Consider the following 19,425-nt stretch of genomic DNA (forward strand, 5'->3'; position numbering starts at 1 on the left):
TGGATCTAAGTTCCAGTTCTCAGGAAACACAGGAACATGGCACCCAACACCACGCGGGAGCAGCCAGGCCACCTGGAAAGTGAGAGCGCCCGGAGGAAGCCGAGCCTGCACACTCCTCTGCCATCCCCGACAGGGTGCCCAGGAGAGACCCAGGCCGACCAGGTGTGACCTGTGGGACCCTGTGCAGCACACACTTTGGGGCCAACTAGAAAATCTAAATATGGAATAAAAAATAGGCAGTTTTAAGAAAGTATGTTTTATCCTACTGAAACTGAAAATGGCATTAGCTCATGTAAGAAAAAATCCTCATGTTTTAGGGTCACGAATTCAAATACTTAGGTGTAAATGATCATGACATCTATAATTTACTTCCAAAAACTTCAGCAAGGAAAAGGATATCTATTAGGTGACAAGTGTTTAGGGGCTCATTATTCTAGTCTACTTTTCTGTATGCTTGAAAGTTTTCATAATTCTTTTTATATAAAATAATCTTGCAAATATATTTTTACATTAGCATTTATAGGTAAATATAATTATTAGTGTTTTATATAAGATATATTATATATTATCATAATGACCTTATATTAGTGACATAAGAAACAAGCAATGTATCAGAAAGTGAGGATGTAATTAAGGTTCAGTAACTGCATCCACTATTGGAAGAGCACTTCTCTGTGCCAAGGAGAGGGCTTAAAGCTTCACACACCCTGTGTCGAGGTGGGCACCATCCATGCACCCCCACCCTCCACGCAACCAAGCTGGATGTGAGGCAAGAGGCTGGGGGGCCAGGACCCTCCTCTGGGGGACTCTAAATGCTGTGTTTGTAACCACCATGCTGAGCATACGGAAGGCTATCATTGTAAATGTCCAAGTAAGATAGGCAAACTGAGGCCAAGAATCTTACCTACACTTAGATATTTCTTAAGCATTGCTAAATGAGAGAAGCCATGTCATGAAGTTGTAAGAACACAAACAAATCAACTTTTCACAATCCACCATCAAACTTTTCCAACAAAATATTACCTAGCATTGCTTGGGTGATAGTGAGTGGCATGAAACTGCTTAAGCTGCTCCCAGGTAAGCTCCGGGATGCACAGTGGGTCACCCCCGGAGACCACTGAGTACGTGTGGTCGGGAAGAAGTCTGTTCTGAAGGTGCTGGGAGAATATCCTCTCATTGTCTGTCTTGAAATGTAAAATAAATAAATAATAAGAATATATACATGTAAAATAATACACACACACTACATTACTTACAATATAGCCAATTGATCACATTCTGGTGCATACACCTATAATACTTTGCAAATAAAGCTGTTCTAATGGTTTAAAAAAAAAAGACACTCATGCAGGCATTGTTTAACACGGTATTCAATCATCCATCACCCATGCACAGGACCCAAGCACTGGGAAGAACAATGGATTTTTTGATGTGTGGTGCAACAAATGCATAGCTGAGGGCTGTAAATCCGGATGGATCACCAGGTCTGCCCACCAGCCGTGAGGGAAGTGGGGAGAAGCTGTCACCCCAACTTGAGTTCAAGACTCCTTGGAAGAAAAGACCACCAAATTGAGAACGAAAAGATAAGAAATAGTTCACCAGCCGAGAGGGGCTGCATGAATCAGAGAGCAGGCCACCCGTGAGCCTCAGGGACACCAGGACAGGCAGGTTGTCCAAGTCACAAGGGGACATGAAGACGCGGGCCCAGGACAGCAGCTCTTAATCCAAAATGGTCTCAAGACTCCTTTACATTCTGAAAAATTAACCAATTTATGCCTGAGGTTGCAATTTTTTTTGTAAAAAATCAGACCTTGGCAATGACCTTGAGCTGTAGGATATAAATAACTCCCACAAGCTTAGGGTTCCAATAATGGAACACTAGGCATAAATGGGTTTTAATGAGGACCCAAACAGCTTTTGATTATGTGGGCGTTTTTGCCTGTGTAGGTGCCTGTGTGTATTTATATAATTTTTCTATATTCTAAATTAAAGCTGAGACATTTAAAAAATACTTATTCATTAAGGTAAGCCATCATTACATGTTAATATAAATATTTTTGAAAAACACTTCTCACAACAAAGTAAAAAACTGACTACTTAGAGTGATGCTGTATTGCCTTTTTTGCAAATCTCTGTAGTGTCTGGCTCAGAGGTGAAGCTGGACTCCCCCATCTGCTCTGTATCCAGCTCGCTGTGTGTCACACACCTCACCATGCAGCCTCTAGAAAGTACACCGTGTACTTGGGCAAGAATGAGTGAAAAGACAATGTCTTGGCAGTGGTATGAAAATAGCTTTTATCTCGCAGACTTGCTGCAGATCGTACACCGGGGGTCCCCAGACATGGTCTGAGACCTGCTGGGAAGAACAGCAGCCTGGCCCTGCTACCCCTGGCTTCTGCTCACAGCACTGACCCCAGCTAATTCAAGAACGTATCACCTATAATGAGAATATTAAATAAAAATCAACCATCTTCCAGATGTGTCTATATCATGATATTGTACATGGGTAAGGTAAGCTGAACACAACATAAAAAAGGAAGAAAACTTACAAACACTCCTTTCATCTCATTAAAGACGACTCCTTTGAAGACCAAGGGTGTCTGGGGGTCGCTCGGATTCTCATGTTCCAGCCGCCATCCTTCCTGCCTGAGGACAAATAATTATAAGCTGATAGTGACTCAAATACTAAAGTCTGTATCAACTAGTTAATCATTCATGACATACCAGAAATCCAGCTCGCGTAAACATGGGAAAAAGGTGGCGTCCAAATACACCGAGAGGAGATTCTGAAAGTCCTTGGGATTTTGTGTGGAAAATGGATACAGAGTATAATCACTAGCTGGGTACAAATGAAAAGTGAAATTGTAAAATATAACCGATTTCTACTAAAATTATTGACTCTCAAGCCTCATTTCCCCTTTGTCCTAGGACAGTAAGTTGTAGCTATTCTTGGGACGGGGCCGTGGTCCCATGCTCTGGTCCCCGGCCTCAGCAGCTGTCCCAGCTCATAACCCCAAGTGCCGGCTTTCCCATCCCGTCTCAGGATCTGCACTCGACAGGCACCAGGGCTTTCTTCAGTGAATCTCTAAACTCTCTCAAGTTTCTCCAGAGACTTTCATACATCTACAAAGATGACCTCATTCTGTAACAGCATGGATTTAACCTGCTCTTCAATGTCACTCCCTCACAGAATGCACTGTTCATCGTCACCCTATCCACTATTGTCACTCTTACTAGAAGTCAAACATCAACATTAGTGGTAACTCTGGAGGCCTGGCATTGTAGCGATATCTCCAAGAGAAAATTGTTTTCAACTTTTCTGGGAAAAGTTCACGTACGTTTTCTTAAAACACTAGTTTTTATAATCTCGCTACCATGTGGCTTTCCTGAAGGATTAAATTTCTAATGTCCTTCAACTAGAGAGAGGTAAAAATTATTCTAGAACATGAATTGCCCACTCCCCTCATTCCTTCTCAGAAACTAACTGAATTCCGGTGGGTGTGCCTGGCAAATCCGAACGCAGTTTCTGTTCAGGATGCTGGTCTTACCTGTGAAGGCGTTCATGAACGTGGAGAGGGACCGGTTCAACATTTTGAAGAAAGGGTCTCTGCATGGATATTTCTGAGACCCACAGAGGACGGTATGCTCAAGAATGTGAGGAACACCGGTACTGTCCATGGGAGTGGTACGGAACTGCACGCTAGGGAAGGAGGAACAGAACGCTAGGGAAGGAGGAACAGAACACTAGGGAAGGGGGAAGAACTGCACACTAGGGTTGGAGGAGGAACGGAACGCCAGGGAAGGGGGAGGAATGGCACGCTAGGGAAGGAGAATGACCAGAACGCAAAAGGTTCAGCTTAGTGCTGCGGACACAGTTCCTAGATGCGTCATCACCTCAGGCTACTAGAAATCATCATTCTGACCCACAATCCTCCAACACAGCGTTTTCCAACTATAAGGTAAATCATTGATTCAGACTGTAAAATTGTATTTTGATGAGATTATAAGTCCGTGTAAGCTTTTCCTTATTTTTCAAGATGCTCTGTCAATAAAAATACTAGTGAGATGATATTTTAAACCACGTAATGCATAGTCAATGTTTTAAATCAAGCTTGTCCAACCCGCAGCCTGCAGCCCGCATGCTCAGGACAGCTTGGAATGTGGCCCAACACAAATTCATACACTTTCTTAAAACATTGAGGTCCTTTATTTATTTATTATTTTTAGCTCATCAGCTGTCCTTAGCGTTAGTGTATTTTATGCATGGCCTAAGACAGTTGTTCTTCTTCCAGTGTAGCACAGGGAAGCCAAAAGAGTGGACATTCCTGATTTAAATACAAACATTCAAGACCATGTTCTTACCATGCACCACTTACCTGAACAGATTATTCGTGTCTTCTCTGGCCAGGTGTAAATACCTGGCTCCTGTGTCATCATGGCTGAGCTTCACTGCAGTCAGGAATAGCTCGGGAACAGATGTCACCTGAGTTAACAAGAAAAACACGACCAGTTAAACTTAGACAAAATGGCCTTTGAAATGGTTATCTTCGACACGCAGAGAAAACTGGCTTTTCTGCCTGAAATTAGATGATGCCGGGAAGCCAGTATTTCAGAGCTGGAGAGAAGAGAACCATCCTGTCCAAGTCCCTTATTCTACAAACGAGGAAAGACAGACCTAAAAAAGGCAGATGAGAGAGAGAGACAGAGAGAGAAAGAGTGTGTGTGTGTGTGTGTGTGTGTGTGTGTGTGTGTGTGTAGAGAGAGAGAGAGGGGGAGGGAGAGGGAGAGAGAGTGCTTACTACTGGCTAGGCATTTTTGATTTTTTTATTTTTTAAATTTTGTATTCTTTTTTTGCCTAGGCATTTTCTAATCATGTCACATATAATCCTGTGAGGGAGGTATTCTCATCCTCATTTACAGATGAAAAAACCGAGGCTCAGGGTGATGAAATAAGCTGCCCAAACCACAGAGCCAGGATTCACCCTGGTGTCTGCCCTTCCTATGGTACTGTGCTGCACCTAAGTAACACAGCACCCTTTCCACCGTCTGCTGAATGTCTCCTGCTTTTGTGTGCTGCACTTAAGTAACACAGCACCCCTTCTAATGTCTGCTGAGTGCCTACTGCTTTTGTGTGCTGCGCCTCAGTAACACAGTACCCCTTCCAACGTCGGCTGTGCGCCTCCTGTTTCTGTGAATATCATCTGTAGCGTGCAGAATAGGCCTGCAGGGAGTGGAAATGCTAGAGTGGACTAGCCTGCGACAGCGGGGAGAGGCTCTAGGATCAGCCTTTGCTTCTCTGAGTTTAGGATGGGTTGTCGGTGGTAGCTAGAAGCACAAAGCCGTGGCTTCCAGAATAGCTGGAGGGGCCGGGAGGATAGAAATGCCCACAAGAAAGATGAAAGACTCCTCACTCCTGGGGCGGGTGGAAGGTCATCCCCTACTTTAGGTAAGCCTCCTGGTAAGTGACCATACTCCTTGGTATGAAAGAAACTGTCTTCTCTTCCAGTCATGCCAGCCGGCCCTCTCCCTCAATCACACACCACGTCCCTGTGATCACCACTCCACTCACCAGCCCCTCCTACCAGGTGCCATGAGTCACCTGGCCAAGCGCACACAGCAAGTCGCTGGCAGAGGTCAGACCTCGGGTCTCCTCAGCCCAATCTAGGGAGCCTGCCACCCAACAGTCATGCATAAAGTGGCCCACTATGACCTGCATCATCGACCGCTGTTAAATTACTTCTGTTTCCATGCTTACTGTACTTTGTAACAGACGATCAATGCTTTTAAAATCAGCAGATACAGTGAGATGCCTGCTTTCTAATAATATATAGCTTTAATAATAATAGCTTTCATGGTAGCTATTTCTCAAACAAGAATCATGACTTATCTTAAGTTTCTATGGCTGGACACAGTGGCTCACACCTACAATCCCAGCACTTTGGAAGGCCAAGGTGATATGGTTTGGCTGTGTCCTTACCCAAATCTCATCTTGAATTGTAGTTTCCATAATCCCCACATGTGGGAGGGACCTGGTGGGAGGTAACTGAATCAAGAGGGCGGTTTCCCCCATGTTATTCTGACAGTGAGCACGTTCTCATGAGATCTGACGGTTTTATAAGGGGCTTCCCCCTTCACTTGATTCTCATTCTCTCCCCTGAAGCCCTGTGAAGAGGTGCCTTCTACCACAATTGTGTTTCCTGAGGCCTCCCTAGCCATGCAGAACTGTAAGTCCATTAAACCTCTTTACTTTTTAGCTCATACTTTATAAATTACCCAGTCTTGGATATTTCTTCATAGCAGTGTGAGACTAGACTAATACACAAGACAAGAGGATTGCTTGAACCCAGGAGTTTGAGATCAGCCTAGGCAACAAAGTTTCCATCTACACACACACACACATACACACACACACACACACAAAATCAGCCAGGCGTGGTGGCACCTTGTCCCAGCTACTTGGCGAGAGGATCGCTTCAGCCCAGGAGTTCGAGGCTGCAGTGAGCCAAGATCACACCACCACACTCCAGCCTGGGCAACAGGATGAGTCCCAGTCTCAAAAATAAATACGTTTCTATAAAATTTGAAAAAATAAAGGAGAAGAATCTACCACTCTGGGTGAGGCCCTTATTAACAGTAACCTGTACTACAAACCCAAGTGTCTTTGCCTGGCCCTCGCAGGATTTCACAAATGCTCCAAGTCTGTGCTCATGACTCCCATGCCTGGACCTTGTCTGGTGCGCCCTAGTCACTGCCCTGGCTCCCTTTCTGGACCCCTGCCCAGACGCAGCCGCTTTCTCACACCACCCTCTCCAAGAGCTCTTCCCTCTGCCCCCAGCAGCAGCAGCTCTCACTCCTCCTCCCGCCCTTGTCCTTGGCCCTCCGCATGGCATCCACCACGTGCCTCCGGTCACAGCCGCATCAGTCTTTCTAGACAGTAAGCTGTTTGTCTTTTACATTTGCTATAACATCAAGCACAGCACAAAGCCAACAGCCGGCCAAATATGTGAAGCGTGTCATTCTTAGTTACTATGCTAAATAGAAACAATGCAAAAGGTTTAAGCAAAATAACAAAAAACAAATGAACCCATTTTAATATAGACCCAAGTAAGTATAGGTCCACAATTTCTTCTTCATAATTCTGAAACCCAAATGGCTCAGAAAACTGAAAGATTCTGCAGAAGTTTAGAGCAAACTATTTGATGGCAAAACCTGACTGAACAGATCAGGGCACTGAGTCTTCATGCTCACACCCAGTGAAACATCAGGTTTGGCTGCAGATCAGGGCACTGAGTCTTCACGCTCACACTCAGTGAAACATCAGGTTTGGCTGCAGAAACGCTAGTGTGTCTAATTACAGAGACCCGGCTGGAAGTGTTACTCTCTAAAATCTGCCAAGAATCAGGCTTTGCGGGATTCCAGGAAGGGACTGGGGGTCATTTCACTTACAAGCTCTGTTCAGCTGAGTAGCCACCACGCAACAGGAGCTGGGCCAGGGCCTTGGGACACAAGGACAAAAAGGCTAGTCTCCGCCCTGAAGGGCCCCGTACATAGGCCAGAAGCCACACCTGCAATGTATGTGGATTTATAAGGAGGTGCCGAGGACGACCCATACCTGGTTTACAGTGAATCCGTGGATCTTGTCTCCTAGTTTATACTGTAGAGCCCTCTCACAAGCCCGGTTACTGTTCCATCGCCACGCTCTGTGGTGTGCATGTCTAGATTAAAAGTCATCTAAGTTAGATGAGTTGCAGGAAAATTATCTGGCTAACATTATTCAGCCACATAGTGAAAATACTCTCATGTAATAAAGATTATTAAAGAAAAATTAAATACTGCATTTTCCAAAATCTTGCACATTCTAGAAAACTAATTTCTGGTAAGGTCCTTTCCATTTTAATGACCTTTTATCTTAACTAAAGCTTCAATGTTGGAAACCTTTTCTTTACATATGTTCACAAATAACTATAATACAATTACGGTTTAAATTCCCCGGATTAAGAAACAACTCCTAAACAAAAGGGCTTCTTTCCCTCACAGAATCCTCAAAAGCCTTCACAGTATAGCAAGAAATTCACACTACAGTTAAATCCCATTACATGCCTACCGAATTGGTGAAAACTTATAAAGCCTATATTACCAGGAACTCTCATACACTGCTACAGGGAGTACAACGTGGAATAACTTTGGAAAAGCACTTGGCATTCTTTAGAAAGGCCGAAGAGGCCGGGTGCGGTGGCTGTAATCCCAGCACTTTGGAAGGCCTGGGTGGGCAGATCACCTGAAGTCAGGAGTTCGAGACCAGCCTGGCCAAAAATTAGCCTGACGTGGTGGCAGGTGCCTGTAGTCCCAGACACTTGGGAGGCTGAGGCAGGAGATTCGCTTGAACCCGGGAAGTGGAGGTTGCAGTGGGCCGAGATCACGCCACTGCACTCCAGCCTGGGTGACAGAGCGACTCCATAAAAAAAAAAAAATGCTGAAGATTGGAAATCCATTCACCTCTTGGTCTATATCCTCCACACCTTATACTGCCCCAGCACTCAAGGACAAAAATGTCAGCATGAACCCTGCCAGTCCCAAACTCAACTCACCCGGAGGTGTATCGACAGAGAATGGATAAAGTGCAGATTAATCATTCAATTAAAAAAAAAAAAACCTTACCGATAAAAGGGCCTACAACTGCATGTAACAAAGATGTGGGTCACATAATATTAAACAAAAGATACACATGATACAGTATTATCCTAAACAGGTATTTTTCAAATAGGTAACAAGATATTGTCAGAGTGCATAGAGATGGTAAAATATAAAAAAAAAGCAAGGACATTTCTGTATGTCATGACAGTGATAATCTAAGAGAGAGGGAGAGTGTTACGAGCAGTTAGGGGAAATCTTCAGCTTGGTCATAGGGACACTAATTTTCTTTTTTGAGACAGATCTCGCTCTGTTGCCCAGGCTGGAGTGCAGTGGTACAATCTCGACTCACTGCAACCTCCACCTCCTGGGTTCAAGCAATTCTACTGTCTCAGCCTCCTGAGTGGCTGGGACTACAAGCGTTCACTACTACGCCCAGCTAATTTTTGTATTTTTAGTAGAGACAGTTTCACCATGTTGGCCAGGCTGGTCTTGAACTCCTGACCTCAAGTGGTCCACCTGCCTTGGCCTCCCAACATGCTGGGATTACAGGTGTGAGCCACCGCGCCCAACCTACTTATTTTCTAGTAATTATTCTCACCTGGATGAGATGGCGCACACCTGTAACCCCAGCAATGTGAGAGGCTGAGGAGGGGGATCAAACCAGCCTGGGCAACAGAGCAAGATCCCTACTATTAAAAAAAAACGTAATTATTATTCTCTCAAATTGTATTATACGTCTTATGGGATTTTCTACATTAATGTATCCCACCGAAATATTTATTTTAAAGATAATATGTAAAGGAAAAAAAAAAACCTATTCAGGCAATATTATGAAGATATGCTATAACCAACATTTGCTTACTGATTCAGCAAATTTCAGAATTATGGGACACAGAAGCATTTTAAGAAGTTACTTATCAAGGACATGATAGGAAACTCCTGAGCGGTAAGGCCAGGCCAAACTCACGCCACGGACGCCCCGTGCCTCCTGGCCTGGGCCGGCAGCGCTGAACTGTTACCTTATATTAATACGGGCTCGTGGATTACCATGAACACTAAACCGCTTCGTCATTTTTTTCCCCATAAACTGAGTCATTAAAAAAACAAAACAGTTCAATTCCGGGAGGCTTCAGTTCTCTGAACACGGCGAGACTTTAAGTGCCGGCTGTGGGCGCCTCGGGTCTCTTAAGGACTCGGCCTCCAACAAAAATGAACTAGGAGCAAAGCTGTCAGCGAGAACCGCAACTGCCGAACCCATTTACTACCCCCGTTAAAGCCCACGCTAATGGAGGGCCCCGCGGGGAGCGCCGCGGGCAGGCCCGGCCCCCAGCCCGGGGCATCGCCCCTGGGAGTGGGCAGGAGCTCCGGGGTCCTCGGGCCTCGGAGCCTCGGATGCTGGAGCTCCAGGAAGGGCTCGGGGTGCGGGACGCCCACACCTGGGGGAGCTGCCAGCCCCGGGCGCAGGGACGAGAACCCCTAAGCCCCCGGCCCGCCCTGGACCTTCCCCTGCCGGGTACCAGCGCGCCCAGCGCGTCCCGCCGCAGCGTCTCACCCGCCTCTCAGCCGCCTCAGCACACCCAGACCCTGCCGCCCGCCGCAGCGCCACATGGCGTATGACGAGCACCTGGCTCGCGAGGAACCCCCTCTTAACCCGACGCACGGCGCGGGGCGGGGCTTGCCGTGACGGCTACCACTCCTATTGGTCACCGCGAACAGCGACGTCCTCTGCGATAGGCTGTAGGTGAAAAGGGTGGGCCTCCACTGCTCTGGGACGGGCGGGAGGACGGTGCGGAGGGAGACGGGAGGGAGGGGCGGGGCCGACTGCCGAAGGAAGAGGGCAAGGCGAGGGGCGTGGTCACGGGTAGAAAGGGGCGGGGCCGGCTTGCCGAAAGGGGCGGGGTTCTGCCAGCAGCAGGATGTGGACAGATGATAGGAGGGGGAAGTGGGCAGGGGAGAAGTGGGGCGTGGCGAGAGGCGTGTCTATGCAGATAAGTGGGGCCTGGTGAAGGGCGGGGCTGCGCTTGTGAAAAGAGGGGCTCCTGGAAAGGCATGCTATGTGGGGCGGGGCTGTGCAAGTGAGGGGAGGGTCTTAGTGAGGGGTGGCTCTTTGCAGGTGAGGAATGGAGACTAATGTGAGAGGGGATTGCAAGTGAGCTGAGCCTTGGGGGCGGGGCTTGCAGGTGGTAGGGTGGAGCCTAGTGGGCGGGGATGCAGGTGAGCTGGGCCTTGGGGGCGGGGCTTGCATGCGAGAGGTGGGGCCTTGTGGGGGCAGGGCTGGCAGAAGAGGGTGGGGCTTGGTGATGGACCGGGCTGTTCAGGTGAGGGTAGTGGCCTGGTGGGGGGCTGCCGGAAGCTGGGCCAGGTGAAGCTTGGTAGTCCTCTCTGGCCTTGGTGTGGGCGTTGGTCCTGTTTGTAGGGCTGAGCTGAGCTCCAGAGGTGTCCTGCTGCCCCGCCAGGCCTGAACCTTGGGGGCTGGGGGCTTCTTGGATGAGATCTCAAGGCTGCATGGCAGGTCCCAGGGCCAGGGCCCCACGGTGTCACACGTATCACGGATGGCCCCCAGCAAAGCACAGCACAGCTCCGAGCTCCTGCATGGGAGCCTGTGGCCCCCGCTGCTGCCTCCGCGTTCCTCTGCGTTTCGTGTCTAGGATGATGCACCTGAGCCCCCTGACATTGCCCGAGTGCCCAAGGGTCCTTCTGGGAACCCCCCGAGAGGCTGAAGGAGGCCCGCGTACGAGTGGGTGGCTCTGCACTGTGGGCCAGAAGGGGCCCTGGGATTAGCCACGCTTGGAGAGGGTGGGGTAGGCCTTGGAGAAAGTCCGCACCAAGTCTGACATTCCCGGTTTCTCAGAGCCTCTCTTCCTTCCTCCCTTCACCTTCTCCCTCTTTTTTTCCCTTGTATCATGAATACAAACAGACTCAAATCTCCCGCTATCTCCTAATGGGCTCTCAAAAAAAGGAAAAAAATAAATTGTAAGTAGATGGCTGCAGTCGGCTTGAACAAGCTAAAACTTTGGAAGCAATGTGGAAGGTAATACTGTGAGAAAAAGTCACAACGTGTCTACCCCAAACTCTCCATGGGGCAGCCAGTAAACACGTACCTCCTTATTGAAGAGCCCAAAGGAACCAGGAGAAAGGCAATAACAGGAGCGACAGACACAAACACACTCTGCGCATCACCTGTCTTCTGGGGAGGATTTGGGTGTGCGCACACAAAATATCCGATCCAGGTCTCAATCAGTTTAGAAAGTTTATTTTGCCAAGGTTAAGGGCATGCCCATGACACAGCCCCAGGAGGTCCAGATGACATGTGGCCAACATGGTCTTGGCACAACTTTTTTTTTTTTTTTTATACGGCGTCTCACTCTGTCGCCCTGGCTGGATTGCAGTGGCGCAATCTTGGCTCAGGGCAACCGCAGCCTCCCGGGTTCAAGCGAGTCTCCTGCTTCAGCTTCCCGAGTAGCTGGGATTACAGGCACCCACCACTATGCCCAGCTAATTTTTTTTTTTTTTTTTTGTATTTTTAGTAGAGACGGGGTTTCACCATGTTGCTCAGGCTGGTCTCGAACTCCTGACCTCATGATTTGCCCGCCTCCGCCTCCCAAAGTATTGGGATTACAGGCGTGAGCCACCGCGCCTGGCCACAACTTGCTTTTATACATTTTAGGGAGATATGAGACATCCACCAATATATGTAAAATGTAGATTGGTTGGGTCCGAAATGGCAGGGCAACTCCAAGTGGGGGCTTCCAGGTCGTATGTAGATAAGAAGCAAATGGTTGCATTATTTTGAGTCTCTGATTAGACTTTCACTGAACACACAACTTCCATTTGAGAGTGGGGTAGAGGAACCGTTGCTGGTGCCTTAGTCTGACTCAGTGAAACCATAGGGCAGAGGAAGTGATCAGATATGCGTTTGTCTCACCCGTGAGTCTCAGGAGGATGACTTTGAGTTCTGCCTGTCCGCAAGGAAATTCCTTGTGGACAAATTGTGAGAAAGGTGTGTAGCTTTTTAAAATGCTTATAGCTGTCTCACTTAGGAGTAAAATGGGAGGCAGGTTTGACAGTTCCCAGCTTGATTTTTCCCTTTGGCTTACTGATTTGGGTTCCCAAGATACTATTTTCCTTTCACGGGTCATACCTATTAATAAGTCATCATAACATCTCTGATCTTAGGGGAGACAGTTGGGTATCATTAACCCTACTGTGAGTGGCCAGGAAAATGAAACACTGGAAGGTTATAGTGTTTTTATTTCTTTGAAAATAGATGCTGTGTAAGTCTAGTAATTACAGCTTTAGAGTGTGTTCCCATAGCATCTAAATGTCACTGATGGATAACCTAGATAAACAAATGCCCAAACATTTACAGATAATTATTTCGAGTAGCATTCAACCTAATGTTAACACCTACAGGTAGTCTCAGTTTATATTAACAGAAATAACTCCAACACAGAAATTATAAATCCGAACTCGTCTATGCAGTTTGCTATGTTAAAAAACATATCCTATGTTATAGTGAAATTCATTGTTTTAGCGAAATTAGAAAGCAATTTTAAAAAAAATCAGAATAGATCGTGACTGAAACTTAAAAGGGCAACCAAGTGAATATTGAGTGTTAAAGGTTTAATTGTGTCTACCCAGAAAGATATGTTGGGGTCCTAACCCCCAGTACCACAGAGTGTGAATTTATTTTGAGATGGTCTTTACAGATATATTTAAGCTAAAATGACATCATTGGGTGGGCCTCACTCCAAGATGGCTCATGTCCTTATAAAAAGGGAAAATTTGGATGCAGAGACAGACATACACACACAGGGAAAATGCCATGTGAAGATAAAGGCAAATATTGGGGGTAAAACCTTTACAAGCCAAGGAATGCTAAGAGTCGCCAGCCAATAACCATAACTTCAGGACGCAGCATGGAACAGACTCAGCCTTCAAGCTCAGAAGAAAGCAATCCTGCAATATCTTGATCCTGGACTTCTAAGTTCCACAAGGGCGACATAATAAATTTCTTTTTTTCTAATCTACCCAGTTTGCAGTACTTTGTTATCATGACCATAGCAAACAAATACAGAGGTGTCAAAGTACTTTTACCTCTGAAAGAAAAATATGCAGTGATTTAACCAAATATGGTGTTTTCCAAGGTTGCATGTCATGAACATAATACATGCTTTTGGAAAACCTCTACTTCTCAATTCGTCATAAATTAAAAGTGATGATTGTCAGAAATTAAAAATAAGGGATTAGCTCTGTGCCTCTAAATGTACGATTATAGAAATGTATGGAATGTCAGCACACTGACTATTAATGGCAAAGCATAAAGAGAAAGAGCCTCCTACTTTCTGGAAAACCCAGGCGCCAATCCTAGTACCATTCATTCATTCATTCCTTCATTCTTGTTCACTCAACAAATGATGATAGTGTTACCTGTTTGCTAGCCACTGAACTTTGCTACTTATGAGTTTGAATAAAACATTTCATATTTCTGTTGAACTTACAAAGATAGACTCACCTGTCAAAAAAGATAAGGCTAGATTTTCTTCAAGTTAACTTTCCACCCAAATGGAAATTCCATAATTTTATCATCTCAGGTCTTACTTGTGACAGCAAACACGTCATTGACTTTAGCTTTCAATGTGTTTTCTGTTTAAAATGACCCATTGAGAAATTCAAATTAGTTAGGCTGATTGTGATTTAATTTTTGCTTCTAGGTATGTTCCCTGATTTCCACCTTTGAGGGAGATCAGCTCTTTGCCTAAATTTAGTTTAACTTTGGGTGTTTTAAGTTGTTATAGAAAGCCTAAAGTGTTAAATTTCTCTCGGCTCAGACCCTTAACAATTTTTTAAAACTTTACAAATGTATATACACATGTAAGGAAAAAAGCCAGGGTTACTTATAACTAAAGAAAAGTCACAGTAATGATGGGATATTTATTATTTTATCTATCGGGTAAGACTGTTTCACAAAACAAAGGCTAGTGAGGCTTGTGAAGTGATGGTAATTATGTATTTTCATCCTCCGGGTACTGTGTAGCACTGTATTTTTCTTCCCTTTTTTTTTTTAAAGCACTTCAGCATTATCTACATAAATTTTAAATGCATGCACTTTTTTACCAGAGATTTCACTTCATGAAATTTCTCCCATAGTTGCATTCTCACAAGGGCACAGTGATATAAAGATAAAAATGTTCCCTGAAGCATTTTTTGACTACAAACAAATATAGAACAACATAAAAGCCTATTAAGAAGAGTTTTCTTAAATAAAATGTAACATATTTATATAATTAAATGCTATGCATATACTAAAATAGTCATATGTATCATTTTTCATATATCGCACACATTATAAATTGGTAAGCAAAACAGGTAGCGGCAACTCCATTCTACGTGCAAGCTGCAGCTCTCACCTGAGTGGGAAAAAATCAGCTCCCTTTTGAATGGGGAGAATCCACGGGAGTTTCTAATTGTGAATTTAGCAAAAACACTTTAATGAAGGACATTTAAAAAAATCTAAATAAATGGCAAAATATACTATGTTCATAAATGAGAAACTCAATATGAAAAAGTGGTCAGTCCTCACTAAAAATGCAATGTGATTCCAGTAAAGAGCCCAGAAGAGCAGAAGCAGGAAGTGAGCCTAAAATACAGACGAAGGAGAAAAGATTCCAGAATGGACAAGTCAACTTTGAAGAAGATCCAGGTAGAGGACTTCTTCTCCCAGCTATTAAGGCAAGCCTTCTTACTAAGGACCTGTTTTTAAAGACTTAGAAAGTCTTACAAAACTATCTTATATACGACAGTGTGGTATTGGCACCAAGAGAGGCAAAGAGGTCAAAAGGAAGAATAGGAACAGTCAGCAGTAGACATGCTGTCATGTAGAGGAGACACTCGTATGGAGAGGTGCGAGGTATGACTGAGGCAGATCACTGGAGAACAGGTTCAATCAATGCTGTAATGCATATGGGAGGAAATGAAACTGCTGCTTCAATTCCCCCCGCCTACCTTAAGGCCATAGTGACACTATCTTCCATTTCTTCTAAGGGTTTGCAAGTTTTACTTTTCTTACCCATGCTTTTAATGTACATGATGTGAACTTTATTTCTGCTTTCTGTAATAGAAAAAGTCATAAAGTTTAAAATGACCTCAGAATAGGCTGAGCGAGGTGGCTCACACAGAGAGACAAATTCAAGGACCTAACCATGTCCATGCAGAAGAGTGGGGCACAGAGAGAAGGACTTAGGCGAGCCAGAACGGGGGCAAAGGAACGCTGAGAGGACTGGGCAGGGTCTAGGATGTTTCTCCAGCCTTCTCCCAGCATCATCTTGAAGAAACTCTCAGCAGTACCTCCAAGACGTAAAGCTGGAAGATAATTCCAATAATAAACACGTTTGTGGCGTTTTGTGCACGAGTGGTCCTGTATAAGTCATCTTGCTACATTGTATGTGCCTCTTTCCTGAAGTTATTGTCGGTTAATTGCTTAAATGATAAAAGGTCAATAAAGAATAATGATTCTTTGCTGAGTTAGGGCGTCTCTAAGACTACCTGCAGGTTGAATAATGCACTAGAAGGACCCACAGAACTCACCAGAAACATTTATTACAGTGAAAGGGTGCAGAGTAAAATCAGTCAAGTGGAGAGGTTCTGAAGGCAGAGCCCTGGAGAGACCCACAGAGCTGCCACCTCCTCTCCTGGTGGAATCGTGGCTGAGCCTGCTGCTCCCAGAAACAATGTGGGCAGTTCACATGGAGCACGGGCAGCCGGGACGCTCCGCGAGCCTGCGTCCAGAGGCTTCCCTTGGACCTGGTCACAGAGACGTGGTTGACTGCGCTTGGCTGACCTGTAGGCCCCAGCTGCCTTAGTCTGTTTGTGCCGCTATCACAAAATGCCTCGGACTGGGTAGTTTATAAAAAACAGAAATGTATTTCTCAAGTTCTTGGGGCTGGGAAGTCCAAGATCAAGGAGCCTGCAGGTTTAGGTGCTGGAGAGGGCTGAGCTCCACTTCTGGATGATGCCTTGTGGCCGCGTCTTCCGGACGGGGGGATGAACGCTGTATCCTCATAGGATGGAAGGGACGGAAGGGCAAGAGCGTGCTCACTTCAACCTCCAGCCCTTTCATAAGGCACTGATTCCATTCACAAGAGTGGGGCCTTCATGACCTAATGAGCTCCCAAAGGCCATACCTTTTACTACTGTGGCACTGGGGAGTAAGTTTCAACATGAGTTTTTGGGGGGACATCAGCATTGAAACCATAGCACCAGTCCTTCATGAAGTCATGCCAATATGCACCATCCAAAGCCCCCACCATGAATCACGCTGTTAGGCTCTGCGTGTGGCCCAAGGCCCCAGCTAGACAAAAACACTCTTATCAGACAAGACATGTCTGCGGCTTAGACGTGACCTCCCAGGAGCTGAGGGCAAAGGCCAGAGTGCTCCTTGGGTAAGGTTAGTTTTTTCTTTTTTCTTTTTCTCTCTGTTGCCCAGGCTGGAGTGCAGTGGTGTGATTATAGCTCACTGCAGTCTCCATGTCCCAGGCTCAAGTGATCCCCCACAGAGGAGCTGGGACCACAGGTGCGCACCACCACACCCAGATCATTTTGTATTTTTTGTAGAGATGGGGTCTTGCTAGGCTACCCAGGCTGCTCTCAAGCTCCTGGGCTCAATCCTCCCACCTCAGCCTCCCAAAGTGTCGGGATTACAGGCATCAGCTACTGTACCCAACCAAACGTTAGTTCTTTACTACACACCATTTAAAGTGCTATTACATAGAAATATTTCTAAACTGCAGAGACATTGATTGAACAAGACAACTACTGTGCCAGGGCTCAGAGTGAAAAGAACAGAAAAGCTCTGCCCTTTATGAAGTGCTGATTGACATGGCTTATTGCTGCATTTAGATCACGTCTGCAGAATGTATTTCCTTACATTAATGCATGTATTAGACAAATCAATCACAGTGCTTGATGTATCTATCCACAGCCCCTTCCCCAAAATCAGCTTCCATTCACGTTCCCTGCTGGCATCTCCAGCCTCATCCACCAACACTACGTGCTGCAGGACAGAGCCTGTGGCTCCCACCGATTTAGAAATGGGCCCCTGGAACCACCAGCATTCTGTCCACGGGTGGCCAAGGTCTATGATTGACTCGATGTACTCATCAATAGTTATTAGCGGAGCCAATCAAAAGCCCTCTCTCAATAATTTAAATTGGAAATCAAAGAAAGACTCGGCATAGGAAGTGGGAAGAAGTATATCAGAACATAGTGCAGCTAAATTCTGCTAATAGTGGGGTCCCAGGGCCTCCCTTTCAGCACCTCAGAGCTGTCTTAGATGCACTATACCCTTCACTTCCATAAAAACTGACCCTCTTGTGATTTTAAAACATTTTCCTGAGATTCCATTTCCTTATCACCTCACACATGTACTTAGAATGGACCCCCCTGTCTGCCTATGAGAAAAGTAAAGTAAAATAAAGTAAAACAGAACAGACCCCTCTGCGCCTGATCTAGCCTGAGTGGCTCTGCATTCCCTGCACTCCACGTAGGCAAATTGAACCAACTATCAAAGGTCAGTGCTGTATCAGCAGATGGAACGTGGAGCTCAGATCATCTGCATTTTGAATAAAAAGGGTTGCAGCATTAGCAAAACAAAGGCGATGCAAATCATCAATGCTTGCTACTTTATGAAACCTTTGCATGCCTTTTACAAGGAAAGGTTTAGTCTCATGCTTTTTAACAATGTAAATGGCAGGTCTATATTAATGATGATCACAGACTACAGGGCTTCCTAGGTTTGGTATCATATTATTTTGTTTTTCCTGAATACCATGATAGGCCGTTTTATCTCTTTTCTAAAGAGAGATGTTTGTCCTAGTTCAATAATGAATATTTAAACATATCACATTATTGATAAACATTCATTTATATAAAAAATAGGCCATCTAACATGACTCGATTTATAAGTGGAAGTATTTTAATGAAAAATTTAAAAACTTATGCACCATAGATTTCACTTAGTTTCCTTAAATATTAAGGCTACACCACAAACAGCATCTGTCTCTTCTGTGATTTCACAGGTAAACTCTTCTCCAGGGTTTTGGCAGATATTTTGCATGTGTGAATTGGGTGTTAACAAAGTAATCCCATAAGAAACTATGGTCACAGTTCCAATCTTGGCTTGTAGTGGGAAGCCAGCAGCCAAGTGTGCTTCACCGGGAACGGTGCTGGGGTGCTGGGGGTTCAACTCTATGCTCTGCTGCTGCTGGGCTGTGTGGCTCTGGGAAACTCACACAAACTCTCTGGGCTTCAGTTTCCCTCTCTGCAGAACAAAAAGCTTCAAGCCGACCTCAACATTCCTTTTCTGTTCTAACATTCTGTTATTTCATTAGTTATACAGTAATGATGACACAAGGAACAACATCCACTTATAAACAAACATCACTGCCTTTCTTTGAAACTCGTAAGCATTCGTGGAGAATACAGCCCCCATCCCGCCTCTCTCTCTCTCCCTCTGACCCCTATTTGCCAATATCTCTCCTGCAGCCATTGAAACCCGGTTTAACATCAGATGCAATAAAGCTTCCGCTGAGAAATAGACTTGATGGATAGACTACTGAGTAGACTACAGAGTTTGGATGGTAGGACTTATAGAAATATATTTGATATATTTATATTTGTATATTTTATATTATTTTGAAATACTGAAAATAATAATTTAGTTCTCCCAAACTACACCCCTCCCTCCTGACCCAAGTTAACTATTTTCTTCCTTTACTTTTCTTTCTTTCTTTC

At 45.2% G+C, this 19,425-nt stretch overlaps 1 protein-coding gene across 7 annotated transcripts in view; it reads right to left on the bottom strand.

Moving 5' to 3' along the window:
* The window catches only part of PITRM1 (pitrilysin metallopeptidase 1), a 36,200-nt gene extending 25,887 nt beyond the window's left edge, over positions 1–10,313 (bottom strand). For 2 of the 7 annotated variants that reach the window (XR_008660630.2, XM_055296365.2), the window contains exons 1-7: positions 10,187–10,271; positions 7,613–7,715; positions 4,377–4,483; positions 3,549–3,700; positions 2,725–2,839; positions 2,550–2,646; positions 1,024–1,184 (exon numbers count right to left, since the gene is read on the bottom strand). Coding sequence is in view for 6 of the 7 variants with exons in the window: in XM_055296365.2 (XP_055152340.2) it covers positions 1,024–1,184; positions 2,550–2,646; positions 2,725–2,839; positions 3,549–3,700; positions 4,377–4,483; positions 7,613–7,715; positions 10,187–10,242 (791 nt within the window). In the remaining variant the exon portion in view is untranslated. Of the gene's footprint in view, positions 1–1,023; positions 1,185–2,549; positions 2,647–2,724; positions 2,840–3,548; positions 3,701–4,376; positions 4,484–7,612; positions 7,716–10,186 lie in introns of all 7 variants that reach the window. The other 5 variants (XM_055296364.2, XM_055296363.2, XM_055296368.2 and 2 more) reach the window with 5 other exon arrangements.
* Between the last annotated feature and the right edge of the window lie 9,112 nt (positions 10,314–19,425).

The sequence above is a fragment of the Symphalangus syndactylus genome, chromosome 10, assembly GCF_028878055.3.
Source record: "Symphalangus syndactylus isolate Jambi chromosome 10, NHGRI_mSymSyn1-v2.1_pri, whole genome shotgun sequence".
Taxonomy (NCBI): Eukaryota; Metazoa; Chordata; class Mammalia; order Primates; family Hylobatidae; genus Symphalangus; species Symphalangus syndactylus.